This window comes from Agelaius tricolor, unplaced genomic scaffold, assembly GCF_023055355.1.
Source record: "Agelaius tricolor isolate 1412-34295 unplaced genomic scaffold, bAgeTri1.0.p SCAF_20, whole genome shotgun sequence".
Taxonomy (NCBI): Eukaryota; Metazoa; Chordata; class Aves; order Passeriformes; family Icteridae; genus Agelaius; species Agelaius tricolor.
The window spans coordinates 7,854,433-7,879,997 of NW_027269280.1; the positions used below are offsets into that span (position 1 = coordinate 7,854,433).

The 25,565-nt window shown below is 43.4% G+C and overlaps 2 protein-coding genes and 1 long non-coding RNA gene across 5 annotated transcripts in view; 2 read left to right on the forward strand and 1 right to left on the reverse strand.

Moving 5' to 3' along the window:
* Positions 1–1,781, reverse strand: part of LOC139598689 (septin-2) — a 34,411-nt gene extending 32,630 nt beyond the window's left edge. For 2 of the 3 annotated variants that reach the window (XM_071445404.1, XM_071445406.1), the window contains exon 1: positions 826–963. The gene's annotated coding sequence lies outside the window, so the exon portion shown is untranslated. Of the gene's footprint in view, positions 1–825; positions 964–1,362; positions 1,490–1,630 lie in introns of those variants that run through there. The other variant, XM_071445407.1, reaches the window with a different exon arrangement.
* On the forward strand, positions 948–5,033 carry LOC139598692 (uncharacterized). The gene is made up of 2 exons (XR_011681986.1): positions 948–1,077; positions 4,030–5,033. It is a non-coding gene; the product is annotated as an uncharacterized lncRNA (long non-coding RNA).
* Positions 5,034–9,704: 4,671 nt separating this feature from the next.
* Positions 9,705–13,473, forward strand: CLDN5 (claudin 5). Its single transcript, XM_071445408.1, has one exon. The coding sequence runs from the start codon at positions 9,893–9,895 to the stop codon at positions 10,541–10,543; it is 651 nt and encodes a 216-aa protein (XP_071301509.1). The 5' UTR covers positions 9,705–9,892; the 3' UTR covers positions 10,544–13,473.
* The last annotated feature ends 12,092 nt before the right edge of the window (positions 13,474–25,565 follow it).

Here is a 25,565-nt window from a genome sequence, read left to right on the forward strand (position 1 = left end):
ACAGCCGCTTGAAATGCACAAAGCAGGCAGTGATACCGTTCTTGTGAATGATCAGTTTTAGGGATGATGTTGTTTCTATGCAAGCAGCGTTTGACAGTATTTTTGCCGAGTTACTGTGTCAAAAAGCACTGTTAAACGGACCTATAACTGTGATAAACAAGGGCTTTTTAAATTAAAAAGATAAACATATTAGCCACGATCACTCATCAGGAAATAGGCAGCTCTGCCTCATACCCACAGAGCTGAAGTATAATTGTGTACATACTGCCAACGCACAGCAAACTGGTAAATTTGTACTTAAATCATTTCCAAGACATGCTTAAGTCTCACGATACCATGAAGTCTCTGACCTATACGTGCACAATAATTAAAGACAAATAGAAGTCCAGCAGGGGTGGGGTCTGTTGCCAAAGCAGGCACGGGTCGCTCTGTGCATCCCCGCCGCACCCCCGGCTCCCGGGATCCCTCGGTGGGCGCTGCAAGTTTAGAAACATCCGAGGAATGCCTGAGTGGAGACAGCACTTCCTGCTCCATCCTCTCCTCGCATCTCCGGCTATCCCAGCCCCACGGCCCTGTCCGCATCTCAAATTAATCCCTCCTTGCTTTAAAAACAAATCAAGGTGTGCGCGGAACGGCCCCACCGCGGCGTCTCGGGGCTCCTGCCCCGGCTACATTTCTCCCGTCCCACACACCGGCTGCACAACCCCCGCAACGGCGGCGGAAGGCAGGGTCGAGGCTGTGCTGTGCACGGGGAGCCCCTGCAGCGCTGTGGGGACAGAGGCGCCGCCGCCGGGGCCGAGGCCGGAGCCCCTTCCCGCCGCTCACCTGAGGCCGCGGCCGCTCCCGCCGCCAGGCCGCGATCCGCCGCTCCGCCCCACAGCCCTCCCGCATCCCAGCAGCCACCGCGGCGGAGCGCCCGCCTACCCCGCGCCACTTTATGGTGCACGCCCGGCCGGAGCCAGCAGCGAGAGGCGGCTCCGGGAGCAGCGAGAGGAGGGACAGAGCGGCCCCCGCCCGCCCCGCCGGGCGCGGCCATGGCGGCCGCGGGCGGGAGGCACCGTCGAGCCATGTTCCGAGGTGCCACATCTACACGGAATGGTTTGGTTTCTGTTTTCCACCCAAACATCGTTGAGTTTTGGGATTGCTCCACTTACAGCGGGTTTAGCGATACTCCCCAGTGGTAATCATGGCTGGTGTGATAGCCGGGGGAAATCGAGCTTAAACTTTGTGCTGTTTGACTGTAATGCAGTATGTAGCATTACATTAGCACCAGCCTGGTTGGTTTGCAGGTGCTCATTCACACATAAAGCAAATTCCTCTCCCAAACATTGTACAAAAAATCCCGGTACTTGTTTTACTTACACTGTTCTCTCCCTCGCGGCTTTCCCTCTAGTTCTGCGAGAACCCCGGTCGCTGTCACCGCTGAGGCGCCCAGTGGGATCCTCCTGCAAGCTCCTCTCGGAGCTGTCAGGGACTCCAGCAGGCAAACCTGGAGTGTAAATGACACCTACAGTTAGGTTACAGACACGGATCTCATGGGGAAACAGTGTTACATAGCCCAAAGTCTAAATGCAACACTGTCAAAACTAAAACACGTATTAGCAGAAGTACCGGGGAGGCTTTTACCAACCTTCCAGCTGCAGGAACTGTGTTCAGGAAAGTTCCTGGACATCAATCCACACATTTTGAGAGGGCAGCTTCTGTGTGTGACCTAGAAGTAAATCTTTTGACTAAAAATTCTGAATACCAAGAAACACATTTCTCCTATGTCTGTATTCCCATCCGTTAAGCAAACAGGGTTGCAGCTCACAACAGGAGAATGTGGGAGTGAAACAAATGCTGCAGAAGGCAGATTGGCATTATCTGCAACTCACATTGTGCTCATATTATCAACTGAGCATTGATGGAATCTGAGTAAGAACAAGATAAAAGCCAGTGAAAGCACAAGCAAGTTCCATTTCCTAGGACAAAATGTAATGTTATAACTGAAAGTTCTGATTCACACTTCCTTCCTGGAGGAGTTAAAAGATGGCATTTCAGTCTTCCTTAGAAATTAAGGTTTTATTTTAAATTATTCCATGGATTTCCATATAGGTGTTTTGTGCTATCATCAGAGAAACAACAGTGGCAGTTTTTCTTTCACTAAATTAGAACACTGTGATGGACACAAGATTTTGCACACATGCACTGCTATCACAATCAACTGCTTAGTATTTGAAGAAATTATAAGAAATTGGCACAGACAATGCCAAACTACAGACTGCCATCAACACAGAGACAGGTGGGTGTTAGTGCTTCCCTTTGGCACGATTTAGTGCAAGGGGTGAAAGAGTCTCCAGAAATTTTAAATCCTTTGATATTGAGGCAATAATTTTCCCAAGTCATGGCTGAATCAGATCGCTGACCAGTGGTCATACAAAATGTTCAGGGAAGCCACAGCCAGAAAGTGCTGTAAAGGAAGGGCACTTGGGGTAAGGGCAGAGGTCAGTCCTGGCAGTGCCCTGCCTCTGCAGTGCCCAGGAGCAGATGCTTAGGAAAAGATAACAGCAGCACTATGCCTGTGCATCCTCCCAGATTCCTGCAATCTGCAGCTCAGCTCAGCAGCTTCTTGAGCCAGAAGTTTTATCTTGATGGTTCTCTCTTCCATGAATTTTTCTTCTTGCTTTTTGAACCCATCCCAACTTCTGGCATTAAAGAGCATCCTGTGACAATGAGTGTTACAGTGCATTAGTCACTTGATGAAAATGTACTTTTGTTACCTTTGAAACCTGTTATGAGACTCATTATGAAAGTGCAGTTCCCAGGAATGCCAGGCAACAGAACTGGAATTGTTTGGGGTGTGTGACTGAGAAATGCTGCACTGCAGACCCTACAGCAAATGCAGCCCCCCAAACACATGCTGCATATTTTTTATTTCTCACACCAATAGTAGCAGAGGTGCAAACAGAAGAAGTGCTTGTACTGAGGAACAGTGGTTAAATAGTTTAGAAATGTTCATGCTGTGAACAGCAGTCTGACTGTGAATCACTCATTCCCAGAATTATTATTTTTGAAAGAATTCTGTTTCATTTTTCCCTTGGAAGTTCCAATGCTTTTGCTTAAAGTTCCTGATACATCAGGGTTTACATTATCAAAAGGACAAAAGTGCTTCCTTGAATTCAAATCTTAACTTTGTATAGAGTCACATCTTAGTAAGTCAGAAATACCTCATACATTCAGCAAAAGACATTATGTGTCTTTTGTTCCTGTTCTTACCAGAGAAAATGGTGATATTGATTATAATAAAATAATATTTTATTAAATATTAAATAAATACAACCATAAACTGAAACCTAAATTGGGTTTTAATAGATAAACCAACTCCACATTCCTTGACATTACTTTCCTTAAGGTATGCTGCATAAAACAGTTTTTATTTTTCAGTTGTGAGATCCCTTTTAACTCAATTTTATTTCTGTTAAGTCTTTTCCTCACATAGATGAATGTTTAGGTTTGAGACTAAAATTTTGTGTGGTTGCTGTAATTAATGGCTGCACTATAAAAGCAATTTGGACATATTGACTCGCTACTGTAAGACACTGAGCACCTTGAACTCTCACAAATCTTTCTGGAGATAAAATTGCCCAAGGGCTGGTTAAACAACTTAATCATATACATAAATCCTTTTCATTTCCATAAGATTTCAGTTTGTGTTTGATTCAAAGTATTTGTGTATGCTTTGCCAAGTTACAGTACATGGCTCCAGATCCAAACCTTTTAGAAATAAATCTGCTGCACACTGTGGGTGACATCCTCTTTTAAAGAATTAGGAGAAAAAAAATACTTTGAATGTAACTAGTGGGAATGTCAGATGAAGTAATTTAGATATTCCCTGGGTTTATTTGTAAGATTTGTGTGTGCTGAAAGACAGAAATGTAAGGGTGAAGTTCCCATTGATTTGATCAAAATACTCTTTTGTGTAAGGCTTTATCTATGGAGTCACCAATAGGATGAACCACTCCAACATCTCAAATTTCCTCATTTTTGCAGACATGCTGCATCAGGAATCAGAGATGTCAGGTCCATGGAAAGCTGGTGTCACTGATGAGCCCTTCTGAGACCTACAGCTCAGAGCTGGAGCCTAGGCAGGGTAGGAACAGGAAGCCAATATCTGTGCATGCACCGGGATTTACAGACACAAGCTGCTTTACAAGAAAATCTGCAACAGATAAGAATTCTCCCTTGCTGTAAAAACACCCAAGCCTCATTTTCAGTGACACTCTACAGGAAATGAAGATTATATTTGATTTGTAGTATCCCCAGAGGAACAGAAGTGTTTCTTTTGCATTTACCAGCATATAAGAGCCCTCCATTTCAAGATACTACTTATGGCAATGAAGAAGCAATAAGAAAAGCCTACAAATATTCTCCAGTATAAGAGACATTTTGCATCTTTCTACCAATATCAGTCATCCTTTCCTCTTACTGGAACAAAGTTCCCTTTTAAGAAGGAAGTCAGGACTGACCAAGCAGATGTGTGTTATTCCTGAAAGCAGAGCTTGGCTGAGATGTGCAGGGGCTGCACTGCTGAGAAGAGGTCCCAAACTTCCCACATCTTCTCAAGAATGCACATTTCTTGAGACATGAGATAAATGTAGTATATTTCCCATTACTAATCCTGAATAGTTTTCAGTAATTTGTGGTCATGTGTTTACTAATTACTTTCAACATCTGCAATATATATTTAAAACAATGGCATTTGTCCTGGCTGACGCTGCTCTTTACAAACTGACATCTCATCTGATTTCCCAAGAATTTCACGGGAAAGAGATCTACCAGGATCCTGGTGCACCACAATCTGTGGAAGGAGGCTGACTCTGGAAGAGGACAAAATTAAACTATAGTTGTCCTGAAGGAAACATGATGTAGAATGGACCATTAGGCATGAAACAATGTGTATTTCCTATAGCTTCCCCCCATCCTGCCTATCCAAGCTTTAATATGTTATGTTCTCAAGATCTGTCCATAGCATTAAAGAGAGCTATTTGAAGTGACATGGCCTAAGCACATATTCAGTGTGATCTTCTGATGAGTGGGATGATCAAACTCATCTACTGACATTCTAAACTTTGGGAAAGAGTCTTCATTGCCCATATTTACTGCCCTGGAACACCATTAACACGGGGTTATGGCTGTCTAGTGACAGCATAGTGTTCTCTGCAAAGCTAAATCCAGAAAAACAAGGTGCTGAAGGGTTGTGTGCACAGCAGCTCATCAGTGCAGGCCAGCTGGTCCTGACTGTGGTGACTGGAAATGTTCTCTGCAGGGCATGCTTTAACAGAGAGACATGAAGATCAATTCCAACACTGGGGAGATTCAAATGCTGCTCCAGAAGTTCATGTGCAAAGAAATTCAAGAGGGGGGATGTTGAATTTAGTTCTAATGATGGTTTACCACTATTGTTTTCCTCATTCAGTGAGGAAAGTACCTGTAACAACACTGTCTCAGCATTCCCACCATGTGCAGTCCTGGCTGCATTTGGGCAGAGTGTGTGTGTGTAAAGAGTAGAGACTGAGACAGGGCTAGGGCCACAGTGTCAGGGAAGGGATCTGCAGCAGTAAATATATGAAGGCTGGAAGCACATTTATAACTTCTTTCAGTGTTTTTCCAGCTACATATATCCATTTCCTTCCTTTCTTTTACCTGACTCTAGTCACATCGCCACTGAGAGGGAACAGTCCATTTCTCAATCCTGAGGGGCAGCAGCAACACTTGAACTAAAAAAAGTGTCGGATTCTACATCATTAGCACCAGTTACTGAGACACTACTTCTTCTTGCAAAATTCTGGTTTGGCTCTCTTTTTGCTCAAAAGAGGATCTAAGAGAAGAAGTGAGAATTTTGTGTTAACCACTTCAGCTTGTTTCCAGAAGAAATTAAACAAATCCAGTGGTGAAATTGAGCTCTTTCATTTTGTAATAACTTGCTCATTTGACAAGAACTCATTTCCTATGTGCCAGTCTTCTGATGTGCCACACTAAAGACACATTGGCACTGCTGATACACAAGAACTTCCTGGAATCCTATCCCAGTATGGAATCACTTCTGTTGGGAAAAGAATTGCATTTTAAAGGAAAATTCATAAAGAAATAATCTTCTCTGAGAAACCTCAGGCTTTCTAAATAAAGAACAACCTTTGCCTAACCCCTGTGTTTGTAAATCTCCCTGCCTTTATTTCAGTACTAATTAGAATACAAAATATGGCACAAAATCTATCTCTAATAGGATTCCTAATTCTTCACCTTTGCTTATGTCTGATCCAAAAGTTATGGTAAGCTGTCTCAAGATCATTGAGCTTTTAATTAATCTTTTGACTCATACTCCATCTTATTCACATGAACAATACAAGGTTTGTGCATAAGATTGATCCCAAATGTCATTTTCCCCTCTGTCTTCCAGATACTTAATATTTTAGGGATTAGAAAGAGCAGAAGCACTTAGGTAAGGGATACTCCACAAATTATAAACCAAGTGTGCTCTGCACACTACATTTCAGGTCCCCAAAGGCAAATCTATCCAAACATTGCTGGTGGGAGGCCTTGGGGCTGAGCAGAGCCCTGGCAAGGCTGCAGGTCTGTGCCATGGACAGGGCTCATGCACCAGGACAAGCAGTGCTGGTGAGAGCCTGGACCCCCATCAGCAGCCCTCCCATAACTCTGTGCCTGGTGTTTGTCCTGATTGTCAGGAAAGGAGCAAAAACACAATCACCTCTAATCCCAGAGCCCCTCTTGCCATAGTATGGCTCCTGTGCAATTGTTCTCAGCTTGAATACCACTTCCTCCCATTTTCACAGGCTGTAAAGCCCCCCTATGTATCCCCTTAGAATCATTTAATTCATACATAGCTGAAGCAGAAATAGATGTAATGACAGGAATGGTCATTTGTTAAAGAACTACTTTGCTGTAAGAGCATCGTGCCTTTGAGTTTAAAGGAATCCAGACTTTTCCAGCAAGGGTTTAACTTACAAGGAGGGATTTTCTTTACTTAACCCCCCAAATAAAACATCACGCTGATTTGTATTTCCTTTTAAGAAAGTAGAACCTTTTCATTTCTGGGAGTTTAATTTCCAGTGTTTTGACATTACCACCATCAGAAACCACAACATGCTGAATTGATGGTGTCCTCAGGCCCCCCAGCAGCTGTGTCAGTCAAGGTAGCAGTAAGTCAAGTAAGCAAGCCTGTGAGCACCTTGCACCAGTAATCTCATTAGAGGTAGCCTGTGCAACAAACTTTTAGGATCAAGGAATAAAGTAATTAAAAATGGAGGTTGTTGCTAGTAACCAGGATAAAAGCTAATATCTGGGGTAATGAAAAGAAACAGAGAAAAGTGAAATACCAGGAATGGAAATGCCTCGAAGCAGAAAGGTTCTGTTGCCCTGTGATTATGAAGCATGTATTTCCCCAGAGAAATAATTGCCTTGGATTAAGTGATTTGTAGGAGTCTGTTGCTGGGTTACAGGTAGCAAAGGAAGGTGGGGTGAGGCTTGCAGAGGTAAAACAAGCCATGGGCTGGTTTCCCTTCTCAGCCCAAAGACCCAGGCAGCTGCTCTGGCCCCATGAGTGCCTCCCAGCCAGCACAGGAGCACACACAGGCCATGTATCAAAGGAAACTCAGAGTTCCGTGCTCCCGGGCAAGTGGCAAGGGTGGGGCTTTCCTGTGCTTATGGGCTAAGATAACTGGCATTTCTCCCCCCTTTCTTAATTGTTCTTCTGTGCTGTTTTCTATATAATCATTATTATCATCATAAATACAGATGTTATTCAGTTTCAGCCTGTGATCTGGGTTTCTTCCTGTTCACCTCTGAGATATCTCTGTCTCTGTGGATGGGTTTTTTGCACATTCTCCTCCCCCTGACACCAGGGACTCTTCTGAGTGATTGTAAGCAGCCCTAGTTTGACAAACTGCACAGCCCCAGTCACACATTCCTCCTGGACTTGCACACTGGAATTTGCAGTTTTGAATAATTGAAGTAAACTGTATGTATTTTATATACAACTGGAAGAGGAGATAAATCCTCTGAGCTCTGTTTACCAGGCAGTCTTTGTTAGGAAGACATTTTCCATGCTAGAATTGTTTACAGCTCCTCAGGCAGAGATAATCAAAAGGCTGCAGCCATCATGTGTCAGCATGTCCAACTCCATGATGGTCCACAAGCTCCTGATATTCTCATATTTCTTTTTTTGGGTGTCTTGTGGCTAAAGTTCATCTTCTGGTTATTAAAAAAAGGAAGTGAAAGGCCTTATTCAGTGTGCTGTGACCTTGTTGTCATCCTCCTGTTACTGCACTGGGGTCCTCTGCTGAAGTCACCTGTCAGGATGTGCACAGGACATTGCTGCTTCTTACTTCAGCAGTCACATCCTCAGCTGTCAATCCATGTGATTCCTTTAACCTTTGCTTAGTCTTTCTTCTGCTGCTTCTTCCTCACATGTGCACTTTTCCATTCATGCTGCATTCATATCAGTCTTGAGATTTGGATCACAAACATCTGCATGCCACAAGATGTGCTGTGCATTTTTGTACAACAGAGAAAACCTTTTATCCGGGGGCAGGAAATGTGTTCTTTTCAGCTCTGTGGTCTCCTCTGCACTGGAAGGACACTTTGGCTAACTGAGAGTAAATCTAGTCAAACCAATTCAAAAATCACTGTGAATATAACTTTCAATATTGTCTAAAACATTTAAACCTATTGGAATCAAAAAGCCTTTCTCAAGACGCCCAGTGCAAAGCCACTGGGGCACAGCTCCTTGTGAGTTCTGTGAGGCAGCTGATGAGTTCTGTCCTCTTTCTCCAGCTGCTGTAACTGCAGCATTCACACCACAAACACTCCCTGCATCTGCCAGCCTTGGGGGGCTGAGACCTGCTGCTGGCTGCAGGGGCTGAAACAAGGCTACTTTCAATAACAATCCAGGACACCAGTGGTCCATGAAGAGACTGTAGCAATTACATTTGCCTGGCTTGATGATAAAACCTCTTGCAAATAGAGTGGTTTTGACATAGGCATTTAACTCCTTAACCTACCATAAAGATTAAAATGTTCTGGAACAATTAAAACAATAAAGTCAAGTTTGAAATCTTTGTGAAAACATGTTTAAATTGTATACCTTGCTCTTGGTTCCAGAATCAGAGCAAACAGTTTCATGCTTGGTGTAAGCTAAGAGCAGTTATTTTTCATGGAACTATCTAAAAATCTGTCTACTGGTACTGACAGGTGACACGCAGATCCCATATCCAAGGCTCTTCTAGTTTTTGGGTGGTTCCTAAGCGTTTGATGCTGTTTTTTTTACATTTGCCTGACACAGTGTGCAGGAGAGAGCTGTGCCTGTCCATCAGTGCTTAGTCTTCCGAAAAATGATCAATTAGACTCCGATAACCAGGACTTTCACACTGCTGGGTGCCTGTATTGGCAAGACCTCTCTGAAGGTCTGGCTGCGGACTTTATCAGTAAATAGGAAATTCACAGATAACGGCACTAAAAGGAATTTAAGCAGCCGAAATCCGAGACGAGATGCCTCCCGCCCCATGCCTAACTGGGAACGGGCAGCGTCCCTGCGAGCTCCTCCCGGAGCAGGGTGCCGGGGAGAGCAGAGCGAAGTTTCCCGGCTCCGGTGGGGACCCCCGAGCGGGAGGGAGGGCCGGACACCCGCCCCCGGCCCCGGCCCGCGGCGGGCGGTGCTGCTGCCCGGCAGGGCCGGGCCGGGCGGGCCGGGGGAGGAGGGCGGGCGCCCCGCGGCTCCTCAAATAGCCCTGCCCGCGGCCACGGCGCTCAGAGCCGGCTCGGCAGCCGCCCGGGGCAGCGGAGCAGACCCGCCGCGCCTTCCTTCCTGCGGAGCCCGTGGGACAGCGGTGGCAGCAGCATGACTTCGGCGGCGGTGGAAATTTTGGGGCTTGGACTGGGCATCCTGGGCTGGGTGGGGGTGATCGTGGCCTGCGGGTTGCCCATGTGGCAGGTGTCGGCCTTCATCGGCGGGAACATCGTGGTGGCGCAGACCATCTGGGAAGGGCTGTGGATGAGCTGCGCGGTGCAGAGCACGGGGCAGATGCAGTGCAAGGTGTACGACTCCATCCTGGCGCTGCCGGCCGAGGTGCAGGCGGGCCGGGCGCTCACCGTCATCGTGGCGCTGCTGGGGCTGGTGGCGCTGCTGGTGACCGTGGTGGGCGCACAGTGCACCAACTGCATACGGCCCGGCAAGATGAAGTCCCGCATCGTGATCGCCGGCGGGGCCATCTACATCCTCTGCGGGGTCCTGGTCCTCATCCCGCTCTGCTGGTTCGCCAACATCGTCATCAGCGACTTCTACGACCCCAGCGTGCCGTCGTCCAAGAAGCGGGAGATGGGAGCCGCGCTCTACATCGGCTGGGCGGCCACGGCCCTGCTGCTCTTCGGGGGCTGCCTCATCTGCTGCTGCTCCTGCTCCCAGCGCGACGAGACCTCCTTCCCCGTCAAGTACTCGGCGCCGCGGCGACCCACGTCCAACGGCGAGTACGACAAGAAGAATTACGTCTGAGCGGGGCTGGCCCGCTCCGAGGCCCCGCGGGGCACGGACAGACGGCTGCGGCCCGGGAGCGTCTGCGGGGAGCTCCAGCGCTCCCCTGCCTGGAGGCTTTTCTTAGCGGGGACCCCCGTGAAGCGGCGGCCCTAGGCAGGGCAGCGCCCCGCTGCCCTCCAGCCCGGCTCCCCGGCGGGTCCGGCCGCTCCGCTCGGCGCCGCCGGCTCCCGGTACTGACGGACCGCGCTGCCGGCCGAGCAAAGCCCTCCGCGAACCAGCGTCGGGAACCGAGGAGCCCCGGCGAGTCACGGCGGCGTTTACCGGGACGCCCCGTCCGGGCTTCGCCGCCGCCGCCTGCCCGCCGGCTCCCGCCGCAGGCCCCGGCCGTTCCCCGGTGTTACCGTGACACTTGTGAGTACTCTGCCCCCGTTGTGGCTGCCGGTGCCTCGGGGCACAGCTTGGCCGCCGGGACCGGGCATCGGGTGCGCACCAGAGCCGAGGAGCAGCTTCGCATCTGCGGCATCTCTCCCCAAAGGCTGCATCTGGCAGTTCCCGCTCGGACTGATAAGGGGGGGTTTGACCTATTCGGGCAATTAAAATAGGGATCCTGTCCAAAGCATGACACTAACCTCGGTCCTTAATCCCACAGGCAGTAACTCTTTGGAGAGAGTTATTTGACTTTCTTCAGTTGTTTCAGTTCCTCAGTGAAGTGTATTGGTCTGTGTGTATTTGAAACCTTGAAAGAGATTTCAGGTAGTTGCTGTCCTTTAGTGGAGTACAAATCAGATTGTAGGTTGTCTCCTGAGGTTCTTCATCTCTTCTTCAGCTTATGCTCTGTTTTTACTTGAATATGAACTCATTGCCAGAATTATTCAAGGACTAGATTAAGAAATCTAGGATATCACTGTATGTCCTGGCTCCAGCAGGGTCTCTGCTCCTCTCATCTGCACTACAGGAGATCGGAAACATAAAAATCACCCCAGATACTGATGGTTGGGGGGAATGATGTCTTTGTGGTCTTCTTGCCAAGCTCTGCTTGCTGCCAGTTTTGAAATGTGTGTTCAGTTGGACGTGAGCTTGGTTGGCTCCCCACCATGGTTTTAACACGTGCTTTCCTTCATTTACCAAATGAAGCAAAAAATTGCTAGAAGAATTTTACCAAAAATATCTTGACTGAGACTTTACACCAGGTGATCAACTGTGAAGTCATGACTCTCACAGCTCTCAGCTCCTCTGCATTGCCCTAGTAACACGCTGCAGACTGGAAGGAAGATGGTTTGGGCAACATAACTCTGTGAGGTCAACACCTCCTGAATTTCACCACAGTCTGAGATATTAGCTTACACTTTTTCATTTTACACTGCAGAGACAAACTTTGTTAAGGGAGGGGCTTAACGGGATGGTGTGATATTCCTTCAATCTAATTATTTGTAAATCCACACAGGATTATGCTACTGACTGTGGCAGCATCTACATTGCCATAAGGAGATTTCTGCCAAGAGTTAGGGAGGAAATGTGCTGTTTATACTCTTCAGAGATCAACCCTACAACCTCACGGGTCCTCACAATCATGTAGCAATACAGTGCACACCTGACCTGAGCATTAACTCTTACAGCTTTCTGGTAACACCAAACTTATTGACAAACCATAACTGTGAGTCTGACAGATTTACATTGACCCTGTTCCTGCCTTGCTTAGCAAACTTAAAACCCTGGAGGTATCAGCAATTCATAAACTGGAATGAGAGGTTAAAGCCTTGCCCCTGCAAATTTTGATGTTGAATATTGAGCACCTTTTTGAAGATAACTGCTTTTGTTTTTTAAACACATAAATAGCGGGGTCTGAGCTCATCAGAGAATACAAAAGCAGAGCAATATGTCTACAACTACTTCTGCTCTATAAAGAGGTGCAGTTCTAATACCATCTCCATTTACATAAAAGCTGTAATATTGTTTTTATGATGTGATATGTAGTTTTGGTACAAGAGTGAAACATTCTATATTTCATCATTGCAACTTTTTGAAAACAGTGTAACCTTGTAAACTGTAAATGTATTTAAAGGCATATATTTTGCAAGAAATCTACCAAAGTTGGCTTGTTATATGGTTTGGTGCCTTTATTTCACGACTACTTTGTTTCAAAGTGTAACATCCTGCTGTATTTGTCACTCACCCTCACTCAACTCTCTGGTGTCTAGCAAATGAGCCCACAGATATTAGCCCAAATCCTGGACCTTGCTCTCTTTTGTCTCAAGTTGAAGAAGTAAAACCCACTGACAAAAATGTCTGCATTGTCTCTGAACAGTAGAGCCTTCAGAAGTGCTGCAGAGTTTGGGGTCTGACCAAAAGATGAAACGTTCCTGGACAATCCATCAGTAGCATTTCAAATCAAAACTGGTGTCTTTGGGAGAGGAGGGGAAACCAATGCCTTAGAAGGGAATTCTAATAAGCCAAATTTCTTGAATCAAGGCAGGGCTGGATCCTCTTATAACCAAAATCTGAAAAACTTAGACAGAAAGATCTCTTGGAAGAAGCCAGTGCTAACTGTGCATGTGCTACTAAACACAGCATCATCCTACCAAAACTGTAACTTGTGCCCGAGATCAGTGGGGCAGCACCCAACAATACTTGCAGGAAGTGGAGCCCATTTAAAAAAATATTTTTATATTTAATCTCATCCTTCTGTGTCCTTAGTTGTTGCTGTGCTTTAAAAGATAACCTGAGAGAATGCTGTTACTGATGTCACTGGCTTCAGGGTAAAAGTCTAAGCTGGTTTCTGCTATGATTTGTTTTCTAAGAACAAAGATCTAGTCCTGAATTTAAAACCTTGGAAGTGCTCAGGATCAGGTCTGAACCTCATCCCAATGAAAAGATAAATCTATAGCACTTGTTTACTATTTTTATTTTGTATTTATGATTTCGCATAAAAATAAAAACATGTAAACCAATCCCTGAACAGAGTCACTGTGTTTTGTGAAAGCCACTGGATTGTTTGGGCTCAGGAAGGTGGGATGTGATATTGGTGCCCAGAGGGAAATCACCTGGGCTGGCTCTGGGGAGGAGAGCTGGGTCACCCCTGTGGACGAAGGAAGGGCTGCTCCCTTGCAGAGCAGAGCAGGCAGCACCTCGGCTCTCCACTGAAGCCTCAGACAAAAGAGAGCAAGTAGCAGCAGCTGGTCTTGTGATGTGAGCACATTAGGAAGTGGAGTGTGAGTCCCAGCTATTTTGGGAACAGCTCTAAGCATGAAGCTTTTAAAGCTTTCAATTTTTACACATTTAAACTAAAAGGAAAAAAAATCCTGCTGCTTGGATCACCCCCAACCTGACCTGATACCCTAATTGTTTCTGCCAACCATTTCTTTTTTTCCAAAAGTGCATTCAAGCTGGGGAAAAACATTTTTACAGATGCAGCAGAACAGAACCTAAAAAAACCCCCAAAAAAACCACAACCCAAAACTAATAAAAACTTGTTAAGTAATTTATACAGACTAATTGCTAGTGGAGAAATTTGCTTAAGTCCTATGACTGCCAGGGAGGACATTCAATATTTTGTAGATTTTTTTTTTCTTTCAAGATTTTCAAGCTTTGTTCTAACAAACTGTTACTTTAAAAATGAAGAAAAAACATCTTCAAAGCCTTCATTTTGCAGCATACTTGCCAGCTCGGTTGAGATTAACAAAAGCTCCTTGCCACCCTCCCATTGCTATGCACATGCTGAGCTGGAAAGAGGGTGTCTGTCAGCTTGGCCTTTGTCCTGCTAAACGAACCATTTCATAGTTATGAATTTGAAAGTAACCTGCAGTTCATACCCTGCAAATCTGGTTAGATCCTGTCTGTGCAAAGAAGGGAAATGCACCAGGCAGGGGAAAAAGGAAGCTCAATCAGTCACATTTGCTGCAGGATGTTTAAGGAAATATTTCCTTTTCCTGTACAAAGATGTTTGTTGGGCATCTGCTCTTTGAAACATACAAAACATTTTACTCTTGAAGTGAGAAAGCAGTGCAATTTCAGATTTTTATTTAAAATCTATTCTGTGATCAAATATTATGCAAGGAATTTGTTCTTTTTCCTTGGCCATCTTTAAACCCCAAAAGCAGTCTCCTCCAACTCATCCATATATCTGTAATGCTAAAAGATAGTCCTGCCTGTCAGGAGCCATATGCCACATGTAAGTGCCATATTCATACATATATTGAACAATATATTAAGGCAGTATTCAGCATCAGATGGTACCCACAATGCACCCCTTTTGTGTGTGCACCGAAGAAGAAAATCATTAATTAAGCACACATGTTTGAGGATTTTCTTTTGTAAGTCTGCTTGCTAAGACATAACAAATATTCCTGCTGTATTGAATTAATTGGGTGAGAGAAGGTGAATTCTCTTTTCAGGTCAAATACTGCATTTGTTTTACTTGTAGCCTGATTGTGAAAAGACAAATCATTCCACAAGCAAAGCCTCAGGAGTTTCTAATATTTATATTTTGGACACGACTGACTTCTACCATTTTTATTTTGATCAGACCTTGGTTTGTGTCCGTGTGTGTCACTGCTCCAGACTGTTCCTTGCTGTCTCTGCAGCCATAGGGTCTGTTTAGAAACCTCCTTCTTCTACATACTACTACCCTCAATTAGAAGAAAAGGAGAATTTCAATGATTGCATCACTGATAAAACCTCCTATGGCAACAGTGAAGGCTTTACAGTTGCTTGGATACACAAGACTTGCTTCACCTTTTTCTTAAGCACAGATTGAGACATCATGAATCAATTCAGCAGTGTCCTTTGTCTGTGCCATTTTGGGATTTTGTTACAACACTGAGCTTCCCCCTCCTTCCAAATCTCACCGTGTGGATTCAACCCAAAATCAGACAGAGAAAGGTAAGGAGCAGTAGGACTCAGCATGGAAACACAAATGTTGTGCTGAAGGCATCTCCCAGGGCTCCTGCCAGTCTTCTCCTCATGCTGCTCCCTGGCCACTCATCTGCTGCCCTGAGGGAGAGCTTTGCCTCTCAGAAACTCCACCTGTGGTTTGGGTTGCTGGTTGTTGTACCCAAATAAGCTCAGAATTAGGGGGGATCAAATCACACAAACTTTACCACTTAAAATGTGAAAATACTCATCAGCATCAGTGTGTGTTTTGAAAGTGGTACAGGAAAATGAATATATGAATGAGTCTGGATGTGAACCATCCTGACACGAATTAACTGGTGCATTAACTGAACTACTGGCATTAGCTTTTTGATTTAAGAACAATAGAATCATCCAGCATGGGGTACTGTACATACAGCACTGATTAAAGCAAAAGAAGAATGAACCTTGAGACTACTATCCAGCTGGTTTGGTCTACAAAAGAAAAATAAAAAGGGAAACACCTCACTCCATGAGCCACAGCCTTTTCAACACGACACACAAATCTCATTACATTAATAATGGAGAGTAAACAACAAGACCACCTCCAATACCCAGTACAAAAGGACTTCGACCATCTAGAAAATCAGGCAGAAAATAAAATAAGCTGCATCCTTTACTCTGATCCTCATTAGAGCATCTTGAATGGTAAAAGCTACTCACATTGACTAAAGCCCTGGCAGCAGCTGGCAGGGTATTCAGAGCAGGTACAAGGTGTTCCTGAAGCCCAGTTGATAGGACATCCACACAAGTTACTCCTTTTGGAAAAAAAATAGCCTTAGTTCAGGCATGATGAAGTACCTCAGTGCTCTTATGTACAGCAATAGCAGTGAATCCATTCCTTACTACACCTCAGCTCCAAATCCAGGGATGTTCCCTTCTAGTGGATCCTCCAGGCTGCACCAGCCAGGCAGAGTTTGCATGGCCCAGGGAGGTGCTCTGGTGTACAAACAAAACAGATGAGATTAAGCCTGCTCATGTTTATTTACAGCGGAGAACAAAAGTAAATGTTTAAAATAGCTGATTTTTCCAGGCAAACAACAGATAACCCTCTCAAAATGACTCTGATCCAGTGAGCAAGCTGTGAACTCTGTGCCAGTTGTATCATCCTGTGCATCTCTCATTGCTGGCTATGTCCTGCAAGGAGGTAAGTTACACATGTGCACATTCTAGGTCTTTAGCACCAGCTGTGGAACATTTTGGGCTTTTTTAAGATAAGCAGAAGATTTTTATGGGTTGAACAAATGCACTAAAAGCTAGGAGATGCACACAGATCCCACAACAACAATTTTAATCTGGTAGCAAAAATAGCTTGCAATGTTAAATGCATGGGTTTGCAATGTTAGATGCATTGGGTTTCAATGTTAAATGCATTGGGTTTCAGCTGTGTATATTCCTAAAGTTTCAACAAAGCAGGTTAGCTGACAGAGCTCAGAGTGACATTCCTCCTGATCCCATGCCAGGTACTGTGACCATTAATTTAACCATATGTGGGTACCTCTGGGCTCTGTTCCCACCCTCAAACACATTCTGCACTGAACTGATTCCCCTCCATTACACTCATACATAACTCATTAGCATTAACTGTGTTTGTTATCAGAACACTTCCACAGAAGGTTAAACCTTAAGAGAATTTAGGCTTGGGCACAAAAGATCACTCAGGAAAGAAAAATAGGCACTGCTTGACAAGAACATATGTGAAATCTCAAAATGGTAGGATTCACTTTCAATATACCTTCACGTATTTGAAGAATTGGGACAAAAACCAACAATCACCATTTCTTATCACCTCTAACAAGCGCCTAGCACGGCAGAATTCTTGCACTATGTATATTTTTAGATTACTCTTTCAGTTATAACGTTCTGTCCTTATTGTATATCTTTTGTTAGAATTAGGATATCTGCTGCAGCAGCCTGGATAACCTTTAGCCTGAGCTACAAAACCTTTAACAGTTTCCAATTATAACAGCAATCTTTCATTCTATAATACAAATAAACCCAAGTGTTATCTCGACACAGAAGACTCACATGAATACCCAATGACTACAGAATGATTTCACCATTTTTTTCCTCTATAATTTCCTGCTATTATTTCATTGGAAGTGACTGCCAAGATCCAAGCAACATAATACATTTCACTGTTTACATCTACTTTATTTTTGTTATACTGTTGACATTTCAAAATGTTGACATGTAAGGCAAGTTTTAAAAATTTAACATCTACTTGAATTCCATTATGTTCTTGAACCCCTAAATTATTTTTAGGCTGTCCTGTTTTCTCCTGATTTTCTTGTCTGATCAGTTGAGAATAACCATGCACCCAAATACTTATCAATTTTATAAAATCTTAACTCCCACAGCTTGTGCCATGGAAGAGGAGCTTCAGATTTTCAGAGGGTGATGTGGTAATGTCCCTTTTCAGAAAGTGACATGGTAATGTCCCTTTTCAGACATATGGAACTAGTTTCCCTATAGAGATAATCTTGTCTGCTTTAACAGTGTGGATTGGGCAGCAGTTTGGAGAAAGAGAAGAGTTCCATTGGGTGGGAATTCCATTAGGAAGAAACTAAACAAAGACATCATTAAAGCAGTTATTCTGCAGCTATAGATAGTGGATATTCCCAGAAGCCAATAGCACATGAGACTCTAGGGGTAAAATGCTGATGTTTGGATAATATTAAAAGAGATTTCTTGTCTACCTGGGGTTATTAATGACCACAACTATTTAAGACATCCATATCATCATTACAGTGTCCCTCCTAAAAGGAAAGCTATTATCCATGGCATCCTGCCCAGATTCCTGAAGAGCTGATTACATTCTTTAGAACCTGCACTTTTAGTTCATTACAGCAGTCCTGACTTCATACCTGGATGCTGTGTGGGTCATTTCACACTCTGAAGCCATTACTGACATCTGTCCTAAAGCCTGAGCATTGGTGATGGGAAGAGCAATCCCCTTTTCTCCTGCCTCTCTCACAAGGTTGGAGATTTTTTCCTTCTTTCTCTCTGCAAAATGTATTCACAGCCTTGCTGTGAATGGCACAGAAATGGCCTCTGGCAGATTGCAATGAACTCCACTGGTAAAAACTCCACTCAACACTGGCTTGCTGTAAACAAAGCCCACTTCAAAGACAGGCTGGGAGGGGGAGCTAAATTTTAAGACCAAGGTTTTTCTCAATAGAGTTACTGAAATCTAACTCATGTCACAATAAGAAATTGAGAATTTCAGTTTTAACACCTGTTGCTACACAGGAGTTCAGATTGTGAAGGAAAGGCAAACTGCCATCCTTTTCCTGAACCAAAAGGTCTTAGGTCTGGCCTGACCTCACAACATGGGCAGGCAGGATGCAGGAGCTCTTAAACTGCTGTGAAACTTCACTTTGTGACCTTGCAAGGAAGTTTGAGTCAAACAGAGGGGTCTAACTCAGAGGAAGAAAAAGGAAAGACATAATGTTAGTGCTTTATAATGAGCAAAGTGGGGTAAGACCTCACTCTGCTGTAGGCACCAAACTGAGAGTCTGAGGTGACAGTGAAAGCACAGACACTGCACACTGATAAACAGTTAACAGGAATAGAGCCTGGAAATGGAATTGAACATATCCAGGGCAGAAGCAGAAACTAAAGAGCTCAGTTAACTTAAAATGTAAATGTAGAACTACAATTAACTTTGTTTCAGATTGTACCCAAGCTGAAAGTACAATAGGAAAAGATTTTTTAACAGACTAGAAAATAGTACACATAACATGTGTGTTGGTAAGGTGGTGAATGCCCTGAACAGTGGGAGGGTTTAAGACTGATCTCAGCAATGTACAAGATTTTTTTGTTCTAAAAACTAATGAGAGAACTAAAATGAGCAATTGGACACTGGATAAAAACCAGCACAAGTGACTAAATATAAAGGCATGAGATGAGACTAAATACTGTTTAGGTAATAACTAAGTAATCTGTCACAGTAATGTCCTTTTGGGTCTCCCCGTCCATTTGCATGAGGTGCTCTCTAACATCCATCCTAATGAAGGAAGAAGGTGAGGCAAAGAGGAAATACAAAGTTTAATGAAAGAAAAGATCACAAATATGTGCTGAATAACAAAAAAATGAGGAGTCATCACATTTCTTTCCTAAGGGCTGTAATCAGGGAGGAGGAGGGGCAGCAGTGATTCTTGAATAGTTTCTGCCAAGTCAGTGCAGTACTCTTGGAGCCATACACTGTATTTGTACCTTTGAAAGGCTCAGAGAGGATACCCTTTCTGAAAGGAATAATTTCTTGGTTATTTGGAGATAATGGAACAGATGAGTAAGCAGATATATACATACACAGAGACTGTCAGATTGGGCTAGAACACAAACAATATCTACATTTACTGGCAAAAATTCCCCATGAGAATTGAGGTAGTTGAGAGTTTATTAGATGAGTTTAAATAAAAAGAAGACAAGTCAGTAAGATAACAAAGCTGGCTTTAACTACTAAGCATTCCAAAAAGGTAGATCTCTTTCAAAGAGATCTTGTTGGCTCCTATCACCTATTTGTAGAATGAGATGAGGGTTTTCAGACTGGGTAGATGACCCCTGTGCAGCTGTGCTACATTTCATCCTCCCTTTTGTTGCACAGACAGTTTAGTGGGACACTCTCCTGTATCCTATTCCCTTTCCCTCTCCCTTTGCATTTCTAACAGTGCTGTTGCTTCAGGAAATGCCTGCCTGCATTCACTGCTAAATCAAGCAGGAGTCATGCTGGCAATTCAAGGAACACCTCATCAGAGGGAAAAAAGCAATTGCTGCTGAGCTATTGTTTTCCATTTCATTTCACACACTCAAAGAGCTCTGGTGACCACCCAGTGGGTGCCCTGAAACACAGATTCCAAGACACCTTCCTGAGCTAGAAAGGCAAACCGGATTTACTGCTGACCCTCTATTGTTACTCAGTCTCTCTTTTCCTCTCGGTTCCTTACTTTCTATTTTTGTACTTCACCCTGTCATTTTCAGTCCTTTTCAGGTCCCCTTCTCAGTTTTGTATGCAGCAGTTGGAAAGCTCTGTCCCTTTGAACAGCATACTACACTCAGAGACTTTTCTAAGAGGATATTCTACAACAGGAGCCAGCAATTCACTATGAGTCAGAAAAATGAGTCAGAATTCAGTAGCTTTTACAAGGAAAAAGTCTCATAAAAAGGATATGTTCATTAAGTTATTGTTTTAACTACTCTGTCCTTAACACTGATATCAGCTAATCTACTTACATGGCTACACAGCAAGTGGAACCAGCTGAAAAAACAATACTCTTCCCCTTCTTCATGTTCATGAAACAGCACACACTGGATTTGCAAAGCAGGTAACCAAATCCAGCCCCATGTACGCTGTTTTTGTGGGTGTGAACAAACTGCAGCCCAATAACAGGATAAAGAAACCTAAACACTGCAGGGAGATTCAGTCCTTTGGTAGGAAGAATGGGTTTTGCTTAATGTTAGAGGCAGATAAATCTCATAAGGGGAGAAAACAGGCAGACAGAAAGGAAAAACTGCAGGGTGGTTTGGCTTTTCCTTAGAATGTTTTAGGGGAACAGCATTTCCCTCCCTAGAACAGACATGTCTGGGAAATTCCACAAATGCTTTACAATATGTGCATACAGGTCTTTAAAGGATTGTGCTCAATTTTTCAAAATGTAACTTTTACACAGTGCAGAAATGGTGCTGTTCTGATAGCACACACTTGCAGAGCCATTAACCCTGGAGGGTAATGCATGTTACTGACAAGAGCTATAAATAATGAAGAGCATACCAGGTTTTATATTTTTAAAGTAGAAAATATTTTCAGCCATGAAGATTTTGGCAAGTGAGAAAGTAAAGCTTGAGATGACAGGGAACATCTTAAACTTCCCAAGGAAAATCCCACAAACAGTGTTGGGTGGTAATCTGGTCTGGTACTAGATAGACCTGAACTCTCAATTATAGACAAAACAGGATTGCTAGAAATCTGGATATATCTGAAAACTGGATATTGATTTAACCTAGTAAGCAATGACTGTGTAATTGAGGCAAGCATGGACAGTGTAAATGAAACACTGAACAAGCCCTGGCTCTGTTTGGAAGGCAATTATTTGGGCAGTGTGACACAAACCAAATGGTACCATGAAACACCACAGTTCTCAGCTAAAGGATCAGGTTGCAGAATTATATTACAGCACTAGTTCTGCAGCTGTTGAGATCTTATTTCCATTGGTAGGGCAACAGCTTTTCAAGTTTGAGATCCTGTGAAAAAAATCTCCCAAGACAGTCTGCCCCCTCATGAGTGATATGGCCAAAGACTCTTTTGAGTTTCTCTGAACTTAACAGTTACCACCAGAAAAGCCCAGAACTGTTTGGAGAGGACCATTTTTTAAATTTTTTTAAAATTAATTTTAACAGCTTCCATATGATGTAGCAAATCCCTGTCCAGTTAAAAGAAGTTTCCCTGAAGGAAGCACAGCAGCCTCAGGAAAAAAAATGTATAATGCTAATTTCTTAAAAGATGAATGTCATCCTGTACATAGGGATGGGGACATTTTGGTCAGTGCATGGTCTCAGATGAGGAACTTAGCCAGGGCCCCAGAAGGTAATCTCAGAGCTCAGACCATGCTTGATCCAGTGCATGCTGTATTCTTGCTATTTGAGTCCTGAATTACTTCACTAACCACAGTAGTTTTTAAAGAAAATACCATTTTAAGTGCCTCTTCCTTCTAGGCTACTGATCCAGTTAGACTTTCAGATCAGACAGCAGATCATTATTAATGGCATATTTATTTTGAGAGCCCCTTGGTGACTCCTTTCAGCAAATAAAAACATACTAAGAGCTGACTGTCCCTGTGAATTGTTTCCAATTCAATGGCAGGTACCTCCGATTTTCCACTGACATGCTGCAAATGAATGATTAAATGAAAGTAAATTCCACTGAGCTAAACAGTGGAAAGAGACACCAACACCAAAGGGACTGCAAACAGACAAGCTGCAGCAATAAGAGGTGACTTTAAGTGCTATAAAAGACAGCACACCCTTTTGTTGTAAGGGAGTATTATCTCTTTTGCAAGGGCCAGAAAGGAATAATCTAAATTAAAACTGGTTTTGAAAAGAAAACAAAGGACCCAGAATGTCATGGTGCTTGTCTAACATAGGCAACCTAGTCATTAACATGAAGGAGTACCCAGAAAAGTCATCAACAGCTCTTAAGCAGGTGGCAAAGACTTCAGAGAAGGATGCTGTTGAACCAAGGATTAAAAAAAAAAAAAAAAAATCCCCTGTTCTCTTAATAAAATAACCTGAGATCCAGCACTGGAAGGAACTATGTTTTGATACAGCTTCTGTACACATTTTACCTTAGTTTAGTTCATAAGATATGATTAGGCTTGCCCATAAATTCCTACAGGATTGGTCTTAATTCTGGTTTCAGAATGACTTGTGAGCCTTCAGCTCATTGACAATATCATGCATCAGCAACTCTGCTGAGTGCTTGTTGTGATATCAAATTGCCAGACAAGTCTTTATCTCTGGCTATTGAGATTTTAGTGCATTGCCCAGATGCACACCATGGAGCAGACAGCAAGTCAAGGTAACACATGCCAGGATAAGAACCAGCAGCCACAAGTGCCTCGAGGGGGCAGAGGAAGCCAAAATGATTTTATCACCCAGCAGCAGTGACTGGGGAACCCCCATTCTCTGCTCTGTCAGACCCAGGGATGGCATGAGCTTAGGTAGCATGAAATTAGGGATCTCTTGCCTATTTTCAACATGTCTGACCTTTGTGTATCTTCTCTAATTCTGCCACCTTCTGAATGCCAAAAATCAAAACTCAAATGCTTTAAAAGAATGGCACCCAGTCTGAAATAAAAAGCTCCCACAATTTTCTTTCCCTAGTGAATGTTCTGCAATATTTCCTGCTAAGCCTGTGTTTATAACCCAAATGCTTGTACATAAAGGTGGCATTTTTGAGCTCCACCCTGGGCAGCATATTTTTCAGCTCTTGAATCTGCTCCAAGGGAACTTTTAGTACCACCTTGAAGCCAACAATGGTACACAAGTGCCAAGAGGGATTTCAATTTTTCCGTTTAAAGAAACAAACATTTCACTGCTTTCTTTCCCTCAAGCCAGACTTATTCACAAAGGAAATTTCAGAGGAATGTTCTCAAGAATATTCCTTCTACGAGGGAATCAAACCCATTGATTGACAGATGTACCCATAAAATCAAGAAATGATGCTGTTTATTACCGTGAGAACAGTCCTGGTGTTTTATGTTTTGATTCTTACCCACTTGTGATTACTACATTTCCTTTTTAATAAATACTGCTCTGTACTTCTCCCCTCTTTACAAGTCATCACACCCTGAGAGGCCAATTCAACACAACAAAACTGTCTTCAAAGAGCTGCTGTACAAAAGAGACTGATTTTAAAACTTCCTCTTCTGGACTTTACAACTGGGGTGCTCCAGACCAGTGATTAGAGTGATGTAAAGTTTTATTTCTCTTGTATTTCTGGACAGATGAGCACTGGAAATGTTGTCCTGAAAACAGGAGTGGAAAAAGTGAAACTGAAGCATGAAAGATGATCAAACATGACAATTCTAAGGTTCTTCTCCTGCCTCAGTTCTCTAGAGTACATGGGATTTAACTGAACAGTCAAACAGCTCTCCTGCAAACCATTCAGCATTTTAAGGCTGCAATGGCTGCCTCAGATCCTATCAGGTTTACAAGTGATGATTGTTACTTACTAATATAAACTCAAATTGCTGATAGAGCAGCTAAAACCCTCAGATTCTGAAATACCTCTGATTTATTGCTTCTGCCATAGCAGCAGAGCAGTAGGCTCTAAGGGAGTAGTCACAGGGAAGAGTGGGAAGAAAGAGCAGGTACTGCAGCTAAATTTGATATGGCTCATGAGCTAGAGCCCCTATTGATGTAGGACCAACTGTATTTTCATCTAAGCACCAAAGCATAAAAGTCTGATGATAAACATACATACTCCTGTAGATCAAGGCATAATCCCCTAATATCTCCCAATATTCAAGCCAGGAATATTTTCTGTCCTTTCTTACAAAAGGTTTTACAATAGCAAGTAAAAATAATGAATGTTTGCAAAATAATTTGCTTAGAAATCATTGTAGAGATTTTAACTTCCATTAATAAGAGCAACCAGCACTATTACACTGTTCCATAGGGTTTAGTTTTTCACCCAATATCTAGCTGTGCTGCAGATCTGCTCACCACAAAACACTGCACAGGGTAGAATTCTGCAAGGATCCAGGAGGAAGTGAATGCAGATTCCCAGATAATCACTGACAGTGACCAAACACACAGAAACCTCACCTGGCTCAGGGTGCTTTGGGCACAAGGACTGGGCCAGCACTTGTTTGTGTCTGGAAGGAAGCATCAAATGCAGCTGCTTTGTTTCTCTGCCCTTCCCCAGCACCTACTTCTGACATTAGAGGCCAAGAACTGAGCAAAGCCCACTGGCCTCCCCCTGTGGCTGTTATTGCCACAGTCAAACTGGCACAGACTCTGTAGGTTTTTCATACAAGGAAGCTGTAACATTCATTCATTTTTTCTCCTAAAGAGAAATAAGAAAGTAGGTAAGAATTCTTATCCAATAAGCAACCTTGATATTGGTAAGTACAAGTCTATTAAGTCACCACAATTCTTTCATGAAAGAGGATTCACTTCAATTCAAATCAAATCAGGTCCTTACTGTGCAATTCCAATTATGTTTAAATTTATCACTCCATAAAGAACCCAGCCATGAATCACTGAGCAGCAATGGCATAAATCAGCTTGTTCAGCTGCTTCAGTACTTTGGTATTTAAGGATTTTATTTTGTTAAAGGAAAACTAAAACATTTTAAGGGATTTGTTTTATACTGCTATTGTTCTCAGATTAGCAGCAGCAGAAATATTTAAAGAACTGATTAGGAGGCTGCTATTACAGCAAGCAAACACTGGAAGAGTTACTGCAGCTACAGTATAATCCTTAGGGAATGTTTCTATTTGCATTCAGGCATGGCTAGGTGGAATATGACTGTACATTTCAGAGGGTAAGCTGATTTCTCAGTGCTCTATTTCAAAATGAGTCTTAGAGCCACAATTTCTGTTTGGGATAATCAATCAAAAGCATAATT

Bases quoted from the DNA above. Each gene is read 5' to 3' on its own strand.
- CLDN5 (XM_071445408.1), top strand. From the start codon at position 9,893: ATGACTTCGGCGGCGGTGGAAATTTTGGGGCTTGGACTGGGCATCCTG.